The sequence below is a fragment of the Dipteris shenzhenensis genome, chromosome 14 (assembly GCF_047967505.1).
Source record: "Dipteris shenzhenensis isolate YYH24624 ecotype China chromosome 14, Dip_SZ_1.0, whole genome shotgun sequence".
NCBI classification, from domain to species: domain Eukaryota; kingdom Viridiplantae; phylum Streptophyta; class Polypodiopsida; order Gleicheniales; family Dipteridaceae; genus Dipteris; species Dipteris shenzhenensis.
The window spans coordinates 43,759,281-43,779,111 of NC_141609.1; the positions used below are offsets into that span (position 1 = coordinate 43,759,281).

The 19,831-nt window shown below is 45.8% G+C and overlaps 1 protein-coding gene across 1 annotated transcript in view; it reads left to right on the plus strand.

Moving 5' to 3' along the window:
* The window catches only part of LOC147894679 (callose synthase 9-like), a 433,662-nt gene that overhangs the window by 171,881 nt on the left and 241,950 nt on the right, over nucleotides 1-19,831 (plus strand). The window contains exons 12-19 of the mRNA XM_087384939.1: nucleotides 9,542-9,731; nucleotides 9,831-9,883; nucleotides 10,197-10,257; nucleotides 10,443-10,524; nucleotides 10,839-10,888; nucleotides 11,013-11,099; nucleotides 15,952-16,031; nucleotides 16,125-16,149. Of these exons, the coding sequence (XP_087241065.1) occupies nucleotides 9,542-9,731; nucleotides 9,831-9,883; nucleotides 10,197-10,257; nucleotides 10,443-10,524; nucleotides 10,839-10,888; nucleotides 11,013-11,099; nucleotides 15,952-16,031; nucleotides 16,125-16,149 (628 nt within the window). The remainder of the gene's footprint in view (nucleotides 1-9,541; nucleotides 9,732-9,830; nucleotides 9,884-10,196; nucleotides 10,258-10,442; nucleotides 10,525-10,838; nucleotides 10,889-11,012; nucleotides 11,100-15,951; nucleotides 16,032-16,124; nucleotides 16,150-19,831) is intronic.

Sequence of the window (19,831 nt, forward strand, 5' to 3'; positions counted from 1 at the left end):
GTGATGGGTTGAGTTTTGCAGCTTCGAAGGTTGAGGCAATAGGGTATGCTGAGAAGTCCCTAATCACATATTATGAGCTGGTTGTGCCCGTGAGATCTATGTGTGAGGTAGTGACCTCAAAAGATGTGACTCATGAGAAGAGGAGCAAGACTCATGATATAAGTATGGTGGCTAATAGCAAGTGGAGTGGTGTAATGTCTTGGCAGGATAAGTTATGGGATCCTAGAGGCTTAGTGAGGATGTGGGTACATGAAAAGAGCTGGTGGCTACATCAAATTGGTGTGTTGTTGATTCCATTTGATCCAAGGGGATGGTGGATTATGCATATCTGGCAGTGGAGGGTTCAAAGTTGTCCTTTTGATTCAGGAGGAGAACAGCAGAGGCATACAGGACAAGCTTGCTTTGTTTTTGATCCAGGTGGTTTGCTGATGTTTTTCTTTAGTTGCTGGACATGAATGTCATAGCAGAAGAGAAGGGGTTGCTAGAGATGTGTGGATAAAATGAAAAAATGTTTTTCACTTGTTGCATGTTGTTGGGTGAGTGCATAGCTATGTACATAGCTAGTTGGTAGGGGAAATGAGCTGTGGACACCCTCATGATGAACTCCACACTGATGATATATTGTCTTGAGATGGAAGACGCTTCTACAGGGACTTCTGGGAAATGATGAAATGCAATGTGGGTACTTCAGGTACTCCACAGCATTTGGTGTGGGAGGACATGTCTTTGATTGTTGTCCAGAGCTATGTTTGTCTTACCATGATTTCTTGTGATTTGTAAGTCATATGAGCAATTATATCAGGGATTGTGAGCTTCATGGACACACGGTTATATGTGGCAATCAAGTAATAAAATTTGCTTGAAGGGCATGTGTTGGTGGTGCCTAAGGTTGGAGTATAGGCACTAATTGCCTCGGTATAGTTTGAAGGAAGTATAGTTTGAAGGAAGGATTGAGAGAGTGGTAAAAAGGCAACGGTAAGGTGGCTAATGAAAGGTGACGTGGCTATAATAAAAAAGTAGGAGGCCATGCAACGTGCTACGTAAAAGAGGAGGTTCTAGATCGTGAGAGCTAGCATGAACGTGGAGATGGCAGTTGGCTGGAGGGCGTGGGCTTGGAGGAAGAGTCGACTTCACGTGGAGTTGGGGAGTCGCAACAGGGATGGGGGCGGAGAGCTTCTGAAAAAGGATCGCGCTGCTGCAGGGGGCTCCTCTAGAGAGCCTGGAGAGCTAGAGAGTCGTCGCCAGAGGAAGGGAAGCTGTGTAGTGATGGGCTGCAAGTGAAGAGAGGAAGGGATATCGGGGTCCTGGGAGAGGAGCCAGAGTCCGAGAGCTTCGAGACTAGGAGGAGGTGGCTCGACCAATGACTGTGTGTGGGAGCTGGAGTAGGAGAAGCCGCGAGGGGCTACCATAGCGTGACGAGGTGAGGGACAACAATGGTGGTGGCAAATATACTCTGCAGTTCTGGAGGAGGAGCACGTAGGACGCTGCTGGTTATCTTGTTGAGGGAGCTTCGTGAGCTCTGTGGGTGAAGGGAGGACCACACATGAGGAGGACCGTAAGCTTGGAGTTGAGCTTGTGAAGGATCGCAATACGCTAATGGGAAGAAGAGATGAGTGAGAGAGATCTAGCTTGAGGGATGGGCTGTGCTCTGGTCGGGAGCTTTAGGACAGAGCTGTGTGCTTCGTGAGCAAGAGAGTAGTTGAAACAGTGATATTCCATTGAAGGTTTGGGGTGAAGACTTTTTGGAGGCGACACTACCACGCTAGAGAACCTTGGCAACGAGTGCGTGTGCGCTAAGATTTATGAGGAGGAGCTGCGTAATGGCAGCTATCTTTGCATATAGTAGAAGGCGATGGGTATAGCTGTGGGGATCTCGATAGTTGAAGAGCTCCACTTATGGCGAGCTATGTTTCGCTTGGAAGGACGTCCATCGCATGGCTGGGGGCTTTTTGGATTGAAGGAGCTTGACGACTACACAGGTCTAGAGGTTCATGGAGGATGGCGGAGGTCATGTATGAGTAGGAGGACTTTGCGAGCAAGAGGAGAACTGTGGAGTGAGGGGATTTGGGACAGGGGCAGTGTTCTCTACTAGGAGGTTGGAGGATCATGGGCAATGCGGGTACTCTGTGAGAGGAAAAGAAACCGTGTGAGTTGGGTATTATCATGTGCGGAATAATGGCAACCCGGGGATCTTGCTGGAGAGGTTGAAAGTAGCTTTGGAGGGAGCTTCTTGATTTGGGTGGCTGTCTACAGTGTAAAGGGAGATCCTGTTGTAGCAAGCTGAAGTGTTTGGCTGGCTCTTGGTAACAAAGCATGATCATTGTAGCTGCTTTTGAAGGAACAATATATGTCTCGCTGTGGGTTGTGGATTGGAAGCATGAAGCTGAATGCTTTCTAAGTTGTTGAGCGAAGAAGTCTACTTGTGTTGAGCTGTGTAATCCACAGGGTTGTTTAGGTTGTCTGGCTTCCGGAGAAAATGTGGCCAGAGTGTGAGTTGTATTAGAAGGTTTGTAAAGAGACAAGGATGTTGAATGGATGCCTTTTGCCTTGTGATTGTGTTGTTCGGGTGTTAAACGTGGATGAGGGTGGCTGTGAAGCGGGTTAGGCTCTACTATTTTTGTCCATCCAGCGGCAGGAGTTATCAGATTGCCACTTGAGGCCACGGTGGATCATGTATACTACTGGTCCCTCCAGAAGTGTGCAGAGCGGTTTGGGGTGGAAGTCACCTTCATGATGAATTGGGCACGGAAGATCGGCATTCAGCCGATATCCACCCTAGTACGTCGTCACATAGACACGGACTATTCGCCCTCAAAACCCCCAGCAAAGTCAGTTAAGGCAATCTTTTTGGAAAAGTCACCCACTCACAGGAGAGCCTTGTTCTCTGCACGCTCATTCTCATGAGTTGGACCATAGTGAGTTGGAACGTGCACGGGCTCCACGACCGTGCTCGTAGTCAGCCGTAGTACCTGATACTCTGAAAGAAGTTGTAAAGGGCCGTGGTAGGGCAGACAATGGACATCCTTTTGGTTCAAGAGCATATGTTCTCAGCAGCAAACATCAGACAGCATCACCACCTCCTCCCAAGGAAAGGTCCAGAGGAGTGGCCCCTGGCAGTAGGATGGAGCGGAGGGGTTTGCATCTTGGTTTCACAGACTTTGGCTACAGAGGTCTACAATCAAGGCGATCGGGAAGTTTGGATGGGAGTCAGGATGGGAGAGTCTAGGATTGGGATCCTGAATGTGTATGCCCCAGCGTGCAGACAACACCGCCCGACCTTTTGAGGAGGCTAACAGAGAGTCTTCCAGATGTAGACTCTTGGATTGTTGGAGGAGACTTCAATAACCTGGAGTTTGGGGAAGACAAGCAGGGCGGCGCCTCATTCTCTGAGATGCCAGCACTTGGGAGCAGTTCATTTTCATGATTAGTGGCAGGGATCCATGGCGAGAGCTAGATTTCAGCAGGATACCTGGCAGCCTCGTATTCTCTTTCGGACAAAGGAGACATGATGGGCTGCTTGAGAGACTAGACCGTTTCTACGTTAGGGATTTGACACTACACAATGGCGGCTCTACCGGGATTTTGGCAGGTACCACGATGTCAGACCACTCTCCCGTAGTACTTCACCTAGAGCAGCCCCGTCGAGGTCACACTCCCGGAAGGGGGTCCGCATCCCAAAGGACCTCCTGTAGGACGAGGAGATCCAACAGGTCATGGCGGGGATTTGGTAGCAGTTAGAGATGACACTGGGCGAGCGCTGGGCTTCGTGGATGGCCGATGCGATCCACAGGAGCATTGAGGAGCTACAGGATCACGCCCTTAGGCGAAGGAGGATGCTTCATGATTGTGAGCGGGCTTTGAGGAGAGACCTCGCCTCCATAGAGCGGCTCAGGGAGCAGGACCTAGGTTCTCAGTGCCTTAGAGACAGCGCTCACCTTGAGCTTTAGGACACGGAGATTCGGCGGGCTGAGTTCTCTTACCACTCTTCCAGGGCCCAGTGGGTACAGCAAGGGGATAGGATAACGAAGCAGTTCTTCCAAACCACTAGGCCCCGATCAACAAGCACACAGCTGCAGTGTCTCCGAGATTCATAGGGCATCATGCACACTGACCCGCAAGAGATACTAGACCTGACCATAGGATTTTATCGCCAGCTTTTACAGATGGAGAGGATGACTCCAACTGGCATTGTGGCCCGAGAGGTAGTTTGGGATCACGTTCCGGCAGTAGTCTCATAGGATTTATGCAGCAGGCTAGAGGAGCCTTTCATGGAGGAGGACCTCTGGGAAGCCCTCAAGGCTCTCCTGACCCAGAAGTGTGCTGGCGAAGATGTCTTGACTCCAGCCTTCTTCTGAAACTTCTAGGAGATTATCTCCACCCCTTTCCGTCTAGCATGCCAGGAGATTTTCGACACGAGCTCCCTCCATTAGTCCTTGAGCAGGGGGTGGATTTGTTTGATCCCGAAAGGAGGAGATAGGGTAGACATTCGACAGTGGAGACCGATTACTCCACTTGATACCACTTACAAGATCCTTGCCAAGGTTTGAGCTTGCGGTTACATCCCCATCTTACCGACATCATCCACAACACACAGACGGGGTTTGTCCAGGAGCGCAACATCTTGGACAACATCTTCACTTTTTGGGAGGCAGTGGATTGGTCCAGAGCCGCTGGCTGTCCTTCTCGTGGATTTTGAGGCGGCCTATGACAGGGTGAAGTGGTCCTTCTTAGAGGGCACTATGAAGAGATTGGGTTTCTTAGACAGATGGGTCAGAGGAGTCTCAGCACTCTATGTAGGGAGCTCTAGCCAGATGCTTATCGGAGGACACACGGGCGAGGCCTTTCCTCTCTCGCGCTCGGTCCGCTTGGGCTGCCCACTTGCTCCCTTCCTATTCTTGTTCGTGGTGGAGGCCTTGGGCCACTACTTGAGATCACAGGTGGCGGGCCTCACAGGGTTGAGGCTCCCAATCCGATAGGAGGAGAAACTGCTTCACTCTGAGTTTGCAGATGACACAACCTTGTATGTTGAGGGCATCACAGCAAGTTTGGAGAGAGTCAGGGGAGCCCTGGCTATCTACTACGAGGCCTCGGGTGCGTGGATCAATAGGAGAAAGTTTATAGGTTTCTTCACGGTCCATGAGGAGACACAAGAGATCCGTGAGTGGGGGAGTGATTTTGGCTTCATATGGATACCGCGGGGCCAGACAGCGAGATACCTCGGTTACTAGGTTGATATTGATATTATAGTAGAGCAGCAGATTTGTCCCGGTCCTCGAGAGTGTTTGGCGCATGCTTCTCTATTGGAGCTCGGCTCTCCCTAACCAGGTCCTTCTCGCCACGGCTTGGTATATCGCCTCTTGCTTGTGCTTTCACAGAGGATGTATTGGGCAGCTCTGATGGTTACTTCGGAACTTCCAGCGGAATACTAGAGTCCGAGTCGCTTGGCATACGGTGATCATGCCACAGGCACTGGGAGGCTTCGGTATCATAGATCTAGAGATGTAGAGCAGAGCCCTCTTGGGCAAGTTGGTTGTTCATGGCCTCACTCCAGGTGTAGAGCCTTGGAAGCTCCTCTTATAGAGAGGGCTTCTCAGGAACACCCCATGCACCGGAGGACAGTCCACTGGGTCGAAACCAATATGAAAGGCTTCAAAGAAGATCTTCCTCAGTCCCAGGTGTAAAAACTCAGCTTTGAGCATAGTGCTCGCAGCCTCTGGAGTGTCAAAAACAACCTAGAAAAAACCTCGTCCTTAAAGACGAACATCTAACAATCGTGGAGTGAGGTCTGGGGGGAGAGCCGCAAGCATCCAATCTCTGGCTTGGGATCTGGAGGGGTGAGACCCGAAGATGCGTGCTAGCAACGTGGTAGAGCATTCAATCTCTACATCCTTCTTGAGCTGCTGCAACTCGTCTTTAGAAAAGGTAATAGTTTTCGCGGCCGGTGGAGGTGGAGTAGGATTGGCTGATGGAGTATCCATCGCCAATCGAGGTGAGGAGGCCGACTCTGACAATTTGGAGGGTCCTTCCGCTCCAAAAAATGCTGCGAGAGATAGGGGGGTAGAAAATAGGGAAAGGAGGTGAGGAGGGAGCGGGGGAAGGGGCGAGGAGGGGAGGGGTAGAGGGGAGAGGCTGAGAGGCTGAAGGGGAGGGGGCAGGCTGAGAGGGAGGGAGGGGGCAAGCTAGGGAGAGGAGAGGGAGAGGAAGGAGAGGCAGGAAGGGGGCGGGCTGAGGGGCAGGGAGGGGACGGGCTGAGAGGAGAGGAGAGGGAGGAAGGGGGTGGCGGCAAGCTGAGAGGGAGAGGAGAGGGAGAGGAAGGAGAGGGAGGGGCGGGCTGAGAGGAAGGGAGGGGGCGGCGCAGGCTGAGAGGAAGAGGAGAGGGAGAGGCGGAGAGGCAGGGAGGGGGCGGCGCAGGCTGAGAGGGAGAGGAGAGGGAGAGGAAGGGGCAGGCTGAGAGGTAGGGAGGGGGTGGAGGCGCAGGCTGAGAGGGGGAGGGGAGGGGCTGAGGGCAAGGGAGAGAGGGAGGGACGGGGGCTGAGGGAGAGGGTGCAGCAAGGGAGTGGGGAGGAGCAGCAGCTCAGGGATGTGCAGTAGTCCTGAATCAAGTCATAGTATTGTGTACACTCATTTTTGACTCACCTTGGCTTCATATTCCAACACCCCCCCATGAAGGCCAAGTGAGAGACTACTAGAATGGAACCAAGAATAGAACATGACAATGACGGTCATTAGAACTGTGCATGCCGGTCTAGAACTAGACATGGTTCCCACACAATCTTAGAGGAAAGTGAGCATGGCTCAGAGGCTAGTGAGCATAACATAGAAATCTCATCTAGCATGGCTCAGAGACTCATCATGCATGGATGCATGACCAACTCAGAGGTCTAGGAGACCAATGCACCAACATCCTAGAACTCTCAAGCCAGGCCTGATAAAGAAATAGACCTATCAAAGCCAATACATATGGCTCCCACAGTACATCCCCCCTTGGCTTCATAACAGGACATGTTAGGAAGCCACACACTAAAAAAATAGAAAAACCAATACATCTTTTTAGGAGGACTATCCAAGGCAGAGGACCTTTAGACTCAATGAAAACCAAACACTCAATCATTTTAGGGGGACTACCCAGGGCAGAGAACCCCAAAATACATCAAGCGTATAGTAATAAATAAAAATATCTCTTTGTGAAAGAGATGTCCTCCAAGTAGCTAATGCACATGTGTGCACATCCCTGCAAGTCAATGACGATGTCAATGAAGCGCTAGGCAGGAATGCCCCAAAATATGTGTTGGTGAAGTCCATGGGTAGCTGCATGGAGCAATTACATGATGACTCTCAAAATGCAGGAAGGAGAGTCACCAATGTCGAAGTAGAAGCCTCAGGTACCCCGACCAATTGGAAAGTCAATCAATGCAAAGTACCTCAGGCACCGATCGAATAAGCAATGTTGAAGAAGTCACTTATTGATGTAGAGTGGTCTACATGAAGCTTGATGTAATACACTAATAAGAGAGATCACTATAGTGAAGTGTGTCGGAGTAGTATCGGAAAACTCACATTTAGCTCGGGAAGTCTTCACCAAAGTTTGGAGTAGTCACATGAAGGAGTCATCGCAATGTAATGTCAAGAGCTCGCATCAAGTGACAGGCAGAGAAGATAGAGGCAGCGTGAACAGCAGCTCCAAGAGAATGACGGGCAGAGTGCGTGCACGAACTCGCGGGGGCAGCAGCTCCAAGAGAATGTCGGGCAGAAGGAGAAAATGGTGGGCTGGAGTAGAGGTCAATGATGAAGAGGATGGAAAGCTCCACATTGAGCTGGTTGCATCATGCTTGGGCTGTCAAATCATTGAGCTCCAGAACAAAATTCACGCGCAGAAACAAATTTTATCGCTTCTTGCAAGGGCTGTAACTTTTCACAGAAAACTCGGATTGCAATGATGTAGAAACAAAATTTGTAGTACTCAAGGTCCTTTACAAATTTGCTGAAGACACAAAGCGGTGATTCTGCTTCTAGCTCCGGATAGAAGCGTCACATCGTCCGCAAGTCACAGAAAGATGTAGCTGAAGGAAGGAGAAGGATAGAAGCGTCACATTGTCTGCAGGTCACAGAAAGATGTAGCTGAAGGAAGCAGAAGAGAGGTGGCAGATCATGGCATGGAGAAGAGAGCTCAAGGAAGGAGAGAAGAGGGCAGCCTTCCAAAGAGGAGGAGTTAGAGTAGCTTCATTGGCCTCCCTCACCTCAACCTCTTGGAAAGGAAAGGGAAAGAGAGAGCAGGGCTAGGAACATGGCTCTGATACCATATGAAGAGATCTAGTAGCTAGCTAGGAATGGAATGGAAATGTGGAAAGCATAATGAAAAGCAAAATGGAAAGAAAAATGAAAGAACAAGTGCTAGGCAATGATAACCAAAATACTCACATGTAGATAGCTTGATGTTGACTGATATCAAAAGATTCAAGACAAGTACAACACTATATAGTGTGACACTAGACTCTTGAAAGCCATAGTGTATATGGGATAACTCCCAGTATGACACGTGGCATGTCTAGGACTCACTAGACTATAAAACACCCCCTAGACACCTAGTACACTCATTTTTGACTCACTTTGGCTTCATATTCCAATAGTTCTTGTACTTCATTTTCATTGAGCATTCTATTGGAGTACCTGTGTGACCACTTATTGTCCACTTGTGTTCACGACTTTTCTCCATTTGTTCCTTCAGACCAGGTAGATTAAGGGGGGTCAATGTCTCCATGGTAGCAACACCAGGAAAGATGGCTCACATTTTCGGGTCGAAGACGGCTAGCTCCTATTGCACTCAGACTACTAGCGCTACACAGTCCCACTACACCCAGCATGCTTCAGATGCTTCTATGGCCTATGCACTCTCAATATTTGTAAGCCAGACACTGTCGAGCAGCGCCCCTCTAGGAGAGACCCTCGTCTTTGATCGAAGTTCTCTTCGAAGGAAATAGTAGCCGTCCTTGTAGTCGGCCCATGGATGGCTGGTTGGGCCCCTATTGAAGGGGCCCTTTGCCCCCTCATTTCAGCATACAGTCCCAGCCTTACTCAGCTCCTCTCCAGCCTTCTTGTGCAGCCCCTGTGCGCCCTAATAACCCCTGTACAGCAGCAGCAAATCAGCCATACAGATCAACCTCTCTAGGAGTGTGTAGACTCAACACTACGGCAGGGTTTGGACCAGAAAACGGAGGGAGGTTTGGTGTTGTTTCAGCAGCTTTTCTTTTCAGTTTTCCAGCTCCGTATTAGCTTTGTAAATTGAGCTTATGAAAAACAGTCTGTGAGACTTAATTTATTGAACGAGATCAGGAAAACATGTACAACTTTATTTAGCTAGACTTTCAATACACATGACTTAGTGTGTTTTGGGAATCCTTCAGTTTTAGAAATTTGGATAGATATTTTCATTTCTTTTATCCCTTATTTTGTTGATTTATGTGCCTTCTACCATTGTAGCAAATTAGTTAATCCCTTTCTTCCAGTCCAAATTTTATACTGCTTCCTTCTTAAAATCTTGCAGGAGAATGATGGAAGAGAGCAATACAGACATTTTTGGTTCTCCATTCTTTAAAATCTATACATGGGTATTGGGATTGTATGTGGTCTTAGAGCTCCTGCTCAGCCTTTCCCTGCACATTCCTTCGTGGCGTTTACAGGCAGAGAAGTGTGAACAGTTTGGGATGTTAAACTTGATTGGGTGGATGTACCAAGTAGGTCAATGCTGACTTTTGCACGAGACGATTTGTGCATAAATTTATTTGGAAATACCATCTGTTTCCAGTTATTTAGAACAAACATAAACACTGTAGGAACGGTATTACATTGGACGTGGGTTGTTTGAGAGGTTCCGGGACTATTCCAGGTATCTTTCATCCTCCATCCTATGCATTTTGTAGCTTAAAAAATATTGGCAGGTGTGCCCTTTTGTAGAAGTTGTACTACCAGTTGTGGACTAACAGCTTGAACATTTGACATGATATATGTGGATCCTAAACTAAAATTGAAATATAGCATTCTTGTACTGGCTTTGATACTTACAGTGCATGCTATTTGTTCTGGGAATGGCTTTGCTTTTTGTTTTGATCTATGCATAAATCACGAAGTTTTCAATGCTGTGTAACCAAGAAATGATTTTCTCTGAATATATGATTCATTTTTTGTATGGAGAATTGCAGGTATGCCTTGTTTTGGGTTATTATTCTGAGCTGTAAATTTACTTTCAGCTACTTTCTGCAGGTACTTATTGGGTATATGTCTTAGACTGTTCTTGTGACGAAAAAGTTGTTTTTCCACAAGTCTCTCCAAAAGCCAGATTGGAATTTACAAAATTAGATATTGTACTACTGCACCCAGATTGAATGTATGGCATTGTGCACCTTTCATTAAGTATAAAGCTTTTCTTTTCGGGTTGGGTGTCACAGATCAAGCCACTCGTGGCTGCAACAGGAGATATTGTGATCGCCACAACTGTCAAGTACAAGTGGCATGATTTTGTCTCAGAACGTATACCCTGGCCCTTTCAATTAGACTATCATGTATTCGTGTGTGATACTGATAAGTGATGAAATCCTAATGTTTTTGAAATTGGTGTAGATGTCATTTGTTTAAGTTGCCACAAACACTGTGTAACACTGATTCCTGAGGAAATACAATTGTTTTTGAAATTGTAGATGTTATTTGTTGAAGCTGCCACAAACACAGTACACAATTTAGTTTGTGTATTGGACATGCACTCTCCTGATGCATCTTGTGAATGGAAAGTATAGTCCTATCTCTTACCGTTATTCCTCTGACGTCTTTGAGTTTTCTTTATACAGATAATCACAATGCTCTGGCTATTGCTTTCTTTTGGGCTCCTGTTATCATGGTACGGTTAATACATGAGGCATATTTCAGAACTCTTTTTCCTGTTATTGATGCTAAATATTCTGAGAAAGTTGTGCTCTCTGCAAGGCTATGCTATAATCAATCGTATGTGTTAAAAACGGCAGATCTATCTTTTGGACATTTCTATCTGGTATGCTGTGTTCTCAGCCATTTTGGGTGGCCTAATTGGCGCAAGGGATCGGTTGGGAGAGGTGATCAACTCTTATGATTATCTGCTATCAAATTCTATCTGTACTTAGTTTTATGCATTAATTAAGTATATCCTATCTAGAATTTCAAATTTTGATTATGGTGCAGATATATCCCTTCTAATTCAAAAGAATTACAAACATGGTAAAATAAGACAAAAGCTACCATTTCTAAGTTCATGAAACCAGAGAAGTATTTATAATACTTTAGTTGATCTGACATCCATTATGTTATCAAAGTCAGCAGAGTTGGACTGTAAGCAGAAAATTAACCACAGGATTTGACAATGGAGTTATGGTTTGCAAATCTGCTTCAAAGTCAGATGTATGTTCAATATCATCTTCTCATCTGGCTTGGATGCATAGACTTCAGTCATGGCTCTACTCGCCCCTCTCTATGGGATGGCCAGTTCAACGGTGCATAGTATGATCATCTTCAGTAAAGACACCATTCGGGTTACTCAAGAAAAAAGCCCGATCTCAAACAAATGTTTATACACAGAAGCTCTGCTATCCTTTGTATTTAAATCTGCCCAGATCAACACCTTCTAGGCAACATTCCGTATAATGGCCGGTTTGATAAGGAGTTCAGATAGGCACACGTTTATTGATTTTGGCATTGAACTAGGATAATAGTGGGACCCCGACATAGGTGACCTTATATAAGGGTTCTTGTTGCAAGAAGAAAAGGAACTTCCTGCAATAAGACTAAATATATTAAATGTCTCTTTTCTTTTTGTTTTGTACGAGAGACCCTCCCTGAGAAAACTCGAGGGAGAAAAAACATCATGCCGTACATGAAATACACTCTAAAATGGTCAATACTAGACTCCTAATCTGAGCAATGAAACAAGCATGGTCGAGGCTGGAAATGCCATGTCAACCCAATAGGTGACTCTAAGAAGAAAGGGGAGCCACTCCATTCCTTTAGAAATGCCACCCTCCTAAAGGAGGCTGCCAGCAGACCCCTGCATCCTCACCCATATGGCCATCAAATTATGTAATGTGTCTGTCTAGATAGTGGCTAAGGTGTGAAAGGTATGAACCTAGGAGCCGCGTCCAAGGTCTACATACATCTAGACTCCAAATATGCCAAGATGATATGCTCGCCAGAACCTTGGAAGGCGTATCAACTGCCGTATGTGCAGGTCTGTGTGGAAGTATCGGAACGATATCCAAGGAACGTGTCTGAACTATATGTTGTCAAATCTTTAGGTCCCAAGAGAGGTCATGCTCGGACAGAGAACCAGAGCCTGAGACAGGATCTGTAGGAACTGCATGAATAGACCTCATCCAAGGCTCATCAATGGCCACTACGTGATTGTGCTCATGGACATCATTAGTCACGGGATATTAGTAGACCTCATCGGTGCAAAGTCTGAGAAAAGAGAAGTGCCCTCCTGATGTAGGTGAGGTAGGGACAGCAACTCTAACTGCCACCATTGAGAGGCAGCTGGTGCAGAGTGAGCAGCTGAAGCGGCATGTGGTGGTTGTGTAGCTGGTGTTGGGCATGTATGTGGTGCCAAAGGAGCTCTCTATCAAGGATAGGGAGTGGCTACACCAAAATATTTCTTGGGTCTCTTCTTCTTCTTTGTGCAATCTCTAGCAAGAATGTCCAAAGGTCTTGCAAATCTGACATTGATCATGTTTGCAAGCTATCTCAACTCTGTCAGAATAAAGAACCGTACAAGAAATAAAGCATAATAAGGTCATTTGAAATGTTAGGTCAGAAACAATGATCCTAACTATGGGCACCCCATCAGATCTTATCGCCTTTGCTTCGAAAGAGTGTAAACTAGGGAGAGGAGGGATCTCTGTGACCAGCCCAAATGATGCACTGATCATGAGAAGAAGACAAGGATAAACTTGAGAAGAATGGGGAATATGATGAAGAACGATTAATCCATTTGTTGTCCTCTACCGGTTCATCTTTATGAGTAAAGAGAGTTTTCCCTTCCTCTCATGAAGAGATAGATAGGCAGCCTATCATGTGGAACGAGATGATCACAGTAGACCACTTGGTGCTTCTCACTACATGGAGTGATCCAAATGGGAGAGGGCCCTTGCATCCATTGTGGGATCTTGGAAAGCCTTCAAAAACCTTCCAGAGGACCGTAAAGCATTGTTAGTTAGCCATCTCAAAGGGAGTGCATGTAGAATTCAACATATTGATGCAACCAAACCAATGGATTGGATTAACATAGATGATATGCCTATTTCATGTTCGATATGGATGGGAGCTTTTACTAAAGCAAGCATTCCTCTCAGGTTATTTCTTTCTATGGTGTAGATGAGGATGCCCTTTTTTTTAATGTCCTTGCGGGAGGTAGGCTAATCTAGATCGCCTAAAGATTTTTTACTAGACATTCCATTTTAGCTTGTCAAGATTGTCAGTTTTGTGGAACGTGGCTCAGACTCACAATGGTACATAGACACTCACCCACATCTTGTTACCCTGGGTGCTTTTTGCAATGGGATTCCGAGGAGTGGGAGTGGATTGATGAAGGGCACCGAGAGAAGAGCCTCCCCTTCTTTTGTTATACTATATGTAATGCCATAAGATTTCAGCTGAGTTGTAGAGGTTGGAGGCCTTTCAGAGCACCCCATTGGGAGGGATTTGATATTTCAGCTGATCTATAGACGAATCTCTAGAGGAGACTCTAGAAATCCCTTAGGAATAGAAAAATCACTATATGCTTTAGGCTTTCTAACTTTTGGAGATCTAGGTTTGGGACTGCCCCACTTCACCTCATTGCCTCTGTTGAGGAGTCAATTTAGCATGGAAGGGGATAGCCACTATCTTTAGTACTTTTATGTGCCGCCCCTTCTTCATGACGTACGGTTCAATTGCTTGGCTATCTCATTCAAGGCTTTAGGTCTTCTACAAGAGACATGACTCCTCTTGGGCTTTATCAATTCGACGCCATTTAGTCGAGCCATGCTCTGTGGATGATGTGCATGCTTCACCCTTTAGGGATGTGCATACCTCTATGGAGTCTTCTTGGGAGATATTGGCAAGTATTACAATGTGGCATATTTGAAAAGCCAGATGCACAGAGGCATTGGATTGATCCTAGGTCCACCCTTCTCACACTTTGGCCTCTTTATGGACATATGCTATACATGCTCTGATGGCCATCTGAGCGAGCATGTAGGGGTCTTCTCGGTCAGCTTCTGCTAGGAGGGCTATATTCTTTACATAATAGAGGGCCTCCTCTTCTTCTCCGATATTGCTACAAGGTTGAGATGGCATTCTCATCCTCAACCTTGGTTGTTTTGTTCCTCTTTTTGAGGAGTGAATTTTCTCATGGATTGCATGATGTATTTCTGCTTTGAGCTTGCTCTGTGGGTTTTGTTCATACTTAATATAAGTCTCTTTTTTGAAAAATAAAATGAAAAATATAAATGGAGTGAGAAAGATCCTCCTGGAGCTAAGTGCCAAAGGACTTGATTGTAGCACTATACTCGTGGCATTTCAAGAATCAAAAACTATACTCGTCCCAATAAACAAACATCTGAAAAGGTAGGGGGTGAGGTATTGAGGAAGAGCAGCAAGCATCTAGTCCCTAGTCTGTGACCTGGAAGGGTGGGACACATAGACAAGTGCAAAGAGAGTGGTGGAGATTTTGACCTCCACATTCTTTTTGAGTTACGACATCTTGTCTTTTGAGAAGATAATGATATATCATCATGGCTGGTGGAAGCAGTCGAGGATTGCCTGAATACATTTGACAATCAAAAAATGTGAGTCCAAATCAAAGACAATATAAAACCATCCGTTGCTAGAGGCTAGAAAGGAAGGGGAGAGAAGGGGAAATGCTGAAGGTATTTAGAGGTGGAATCCTAAAAAGAAACTAAGGTAAGGGAAGGGACTAGGAAGGGAGGGGAGAGGAGGCTGAGGGGGATAACTGGGGAGATGGATGGGCTGAGACCTGGCACTGATTTGAATCTGAATTAGAGACTTCTTGGAGATGACCCTTTCTACTCTTGAAATCAAAATATAGAGCTGTCGATGAAGCTGTTAAAATCTTCGTATGCATCAGTTTCAAAAGCAGCAAATGAACCCGATTTGGGATTGCTATTCCCTGGCAAAAGTACAGCAAGGCTGTGCAGCTGAAATGCAACCTCCCTGGCCAAAAGTTAACAGCAATTTGCAGCAGAATCAAGGCAGGAAGTTCTGCGGAGAGTCGCAAAGCAGGTTTGAAGTTACTTGAGCAGCTTGAGGCTGGACAATCTATCATGAATTTTCTGTAGCATATAACTGGAAGAGCAAACATGATTTGCAGCTGCTTCTTCGGCAGGTCCCAGAGTGGGTAAGGGATAGGAGGAGGAGAGGAGGCATAGAGGTTGAGGGGGGGGCTGCGAGGGGCGGCAAAGAGGCTAGGAAGGGACAGGAAGAAGGAGCAAGACGGTGAGCAGGGTGCAGCCCCTAGTTCAGATGAAGAAGAACACCCAAGATGCATCTTGATTTGGATTTAAACTCCTTGATGAGAGCTATACACTCACAGTATACCCATTTCACATCCTTCCTAGCAGCCTTGACCTTGGCTAGTTCCATTGCCTTGTGAGTAAAAATAATGGGTGTTCTTCAACTTGCTCATCAATTTTCAGTATCATTGTGGTATTGCATGTTTCCTCTGCTGTCAATCATAATAAATGAAATTTTCAACATTATTTGGGAGTTCAAATTGGGATGTTTGGGCCTTCTCTTTTTGGTTTGTGGAATGTTTTTTCCAAAAAAATTATTTGAAAATACAGAATTGGTTATACTTTGATTTTTTGAAATTTGTTTGTAGAGAAGTTATTCTATTGTTCAACAAGCCCCTTACCATGCTATGTTCTAACATCCTTTCAGATACGCTCTGTGGAAATGCTGAGGACCCGTTTTCAAACATTTCCTCATCAGTTTACAAAACAATTGCAAAATGAAGGAAGGTATGGAATTCATGAGCGCATTCTAGTTCAAGTTGATTCTTATGATATATTTTGCTACAATGCTCATGGCATCAAAATTTTACTTTAATGCAGGAGAACCGGCACATCCCATCCTGAGGTAGGCAGATATGTTTATGATAAGCCTTATGTTTGTTTAAAATCCAACATCTGCTTTCAATGTGTTCTATCAGTAGTCGAGTCTGAATTCCTAATTTGGCTAGGCTCCATGGTGGTATTCAGTTTTAAGGAAATGATTTACATTATTATGGTAATGACAATCAATATTGTCAAGCGTATCATGATGAACAATTTTGTAATCTTAGTGTAGGTCAACAATAGACTGAACACAAGTGTTCCTTGGATTATAAATGAATGTCACAGCTGCAATCTCTCTTGTAATAGAGCTAATTTAGCTCAAGAAAATATGATTTCATTATATTAGGTTCTAGGGCATCAAGCACTAGTTTTGTGAGTCCTTTAAAAAGGTTGTTTTTTTTTTTGCAAGAAAATTACTTCATTAAGTATGAATGAAAACCACGAGAGCAAGCTCAAATGCGGGAGTACATCATGCAATGCATGAGGAATAAAAACAGCTCAAAATGAGCTAATAAAAAACCAAGGCGGAGGCTGAAAATGCCATCTCAACCCTGAGGGAGACTCAAAGAAGAAAGGAGATCCTCTCGAAACTCTGAAAAAAGTAACTCTTCTGGCAGTGGCCGCTCTGGAGTATCCATGCATGCTCGCCCATATGGCCATCATAGTGTGTACTGTGAATACTGGCCATAGCCTGGGAAGGGTGAACCTGGATAATTCAAGTGTAGGGAAAGAGGTCAAGGAAACATAGAAACTCTAGTACCTAAGGTCTAAGGATTAATCAACACAGGGTAAAACCAATGGGCGCAATCAAAGGTGTTCACATGAAGATTGGTGGAGTAACTTTTCTCTCCAATTTGTTGTCCTGGATATGACCAAAATTGAACAAACTTGCCCTCTACTTCTTGGTAGTCCATGGTTGCGGTCCGCAAAGGCTATGAAGTACAGTTGCCCCTGGGATCCACATCCCTTGAAATAGATATGGTCACAAGACAGGCAAGGCACATACCAATAGAACTCGAAGAGGAGGATTTTGAAGAACAAGCAGGAGCTGAAGAGGAGCATTGGGCTTGTGGGGACTGGCCCATGGGTGGTGACCACGATAACAACGAGGAGACAATCCTAGAAGGATTTGAAAGTTTGACCTACTTGTTGGATCGGGCTGATCAAGAAGATGAGAAAGCTGTCATTTTGGATTGGATGGGACCCCTGGGCTCCTTAGCCGTCAACATGGTGGAACTTTGCGAACAAGAAGATCCCAAAGAACACCTACTTGTAGTATTAGAAGTCCACCAAGAACCATATGCACAGGGTCTAGCTGAACTAGTGTACAAAAGGATACCCTTTGGTCTTTGTAATAGTCCACGCATGTGTAAGAGAATGGTCACTAGGGGTACTACAATGGACACCACTGATCGTACCGACGACAATGATGAACTGCAGTGAACACTGGCGGTAGTGCAACGGCTGACATGGAGGACATTGGTCAAAATGATGCTGATGGTACTATAGCATACAATGATGGATCTATTGTATACGATGCCGGTATTGCACAACCCACCAATGGTACTCCGGTGTACAATGATGGTACTACGGAGTACAACCATGGTACTGCTGAGTACAATGATGGTCATACAGAAGACAGTAATACAAGTGGAAAAGAAACTGATGATGATGGTGATTTAGGAGGAGAAACTGATGGTGGTGATGATTTAGAAGAAAGTGACACTGACATTGCTAAACTTGAGGAGAATCAGCACCAAGAGCTTGAGGTCTTGGGGAGACCCAGGGTGCATACCGGTGGATACGGAGATGAGGACATGGCCGACCACCCCTCAGTTTGAAGACCTTTCGGAAACCACTTATAAGGTGGAAGGCTTACCCTACTGGCATGTTGAAACATGCACCGAGGCGTCGAAGTCATACAACATCTACTGACTCTACATCTTAGCCCGTGCACGTGCCCGAGAACCCACCAGTTACTTACCCCCCATCTTGGTTGAGAGATGAGGCACGGAACTAGTGGTACGTCAACATTAGGACTGAGGAACAACCTCGGCATTTGAAGTTAGCCACTTGGGTCTGGGAACATGACTATCTTCTAGCTACAGTGATAGATCTTTTTAAAGAATTTATGGATGTCTTTGCCTGGTCCTACAAGGATCTGAAGGGGGTGCCCGTTGATTTCATGGAGCATCGCATCGACTTATATCCGGATGCAGACCTTGTGATTAAAGGTCCATACCGCATGAATCCCAACTATGGCAAGGCAGTCCAAACAGATATACAAAAAATGGAGCAAGCAGGATTAATCTACCCAATGGATTACTCGGATTGGGTCAGCGGAATTGTCATTGTACCCAAAAGAGAGACTAGCAAACTCAGAATATGTGTTGACTATCAGAGTTTGAATGCTGCAACACGACGTGATAGGTTCCCCCTTCCCTTCCTAGATAGTGTTGGAGACAGTGGCAGGACATGCTTTATAATCATTCATGGATGGATATAGCGGGTACAACCATGTCTGCGTGAAAGAACATGATCAGCCCAAGACTACCTTTGTCACTCAATGGGGAACATACGCCTACCTAATGATGCCCTTTGAATTATGTAATGCCCCCGCAACATTTCAATAACTTGTAACCAAACTCTTTCAGGAGAATATCGGCAAGTTTCTTGAGGTATTTCGAGATGACTTCTCTGTTTTTAATGGTAAAACCGCCTCCCATTTTGATCCGGCCATACAAAGTGATCATCTACATAAGTTGATATGGGTCTTTGATAAGTACAGAGAAGTGCGCTTGTGTTTGAACCCTGACAAATGCTTCTTTCTCGCACTCCGAGGTGTTCTCCTTGGTCATATTGTTTCTGCGGAGAGCATGACTATTGACCCCGCCAAGGTAGAGGTGATCATCTCATTGCCTATCCCTAGTACACCCAAAGAGGTGAAATCTTTCTTAGGGCATGTAGGCTATTACTGCAAGTTCATACGTTTCTATGCCGACATTGTTGTTGCACTGACAGAACTCCTACATCAAGACCGATCTTTTGTTTGGGCCACCCCACAACAACTAGCTTTTGATGATCTAAAGCATCGCCTCGTGAAGGCCCCCATCCTTAGGCAGCCAGATTGGGATGTCATTTTTCATGTCCATGTGGATGCCAACAGGTGGGCGGTAGGTGCTATACTCACTCAACCTAACCAGGATACCAAAATTGATTTGCCCATCTACTTTGCCAACCGACAACTCAATGGAGCAGAACACAATTACAGTATCATAGAAAGGGAGGTACTGGGCATGGTTTATGGCATGACCAAGTATCGTCACTACCTCTTGGGCAACAAGTTTGTGATTATCATTGATCATCAAGCTCTTAAGTATTTATTGAATAAGTCTACTCTTGGTGACTGGTTAAGCAGATGGATTCTTCTTTTTCAAGAATTTCAATTCGACATTGTGGTGAGGGCTGGCAGACTGCATCAACCTACAGACCACTTGTCCAGGTTACATTCCAGGGAACCAGCCACTGGTATCATAGATGAATTACCCGATGCAAGCCTTTTCGGGGTGACGGTACTGCCTGATGAATGCTTGTTTGCGGTGGACTGCTTCCCACCATGGTATGCCAACATAGTACACCTCTTGTCTACAGGTGTCTTTCCTCCAGGTCTGACTCCAATAGAGAAACGCAAGAGGATCCTTCAA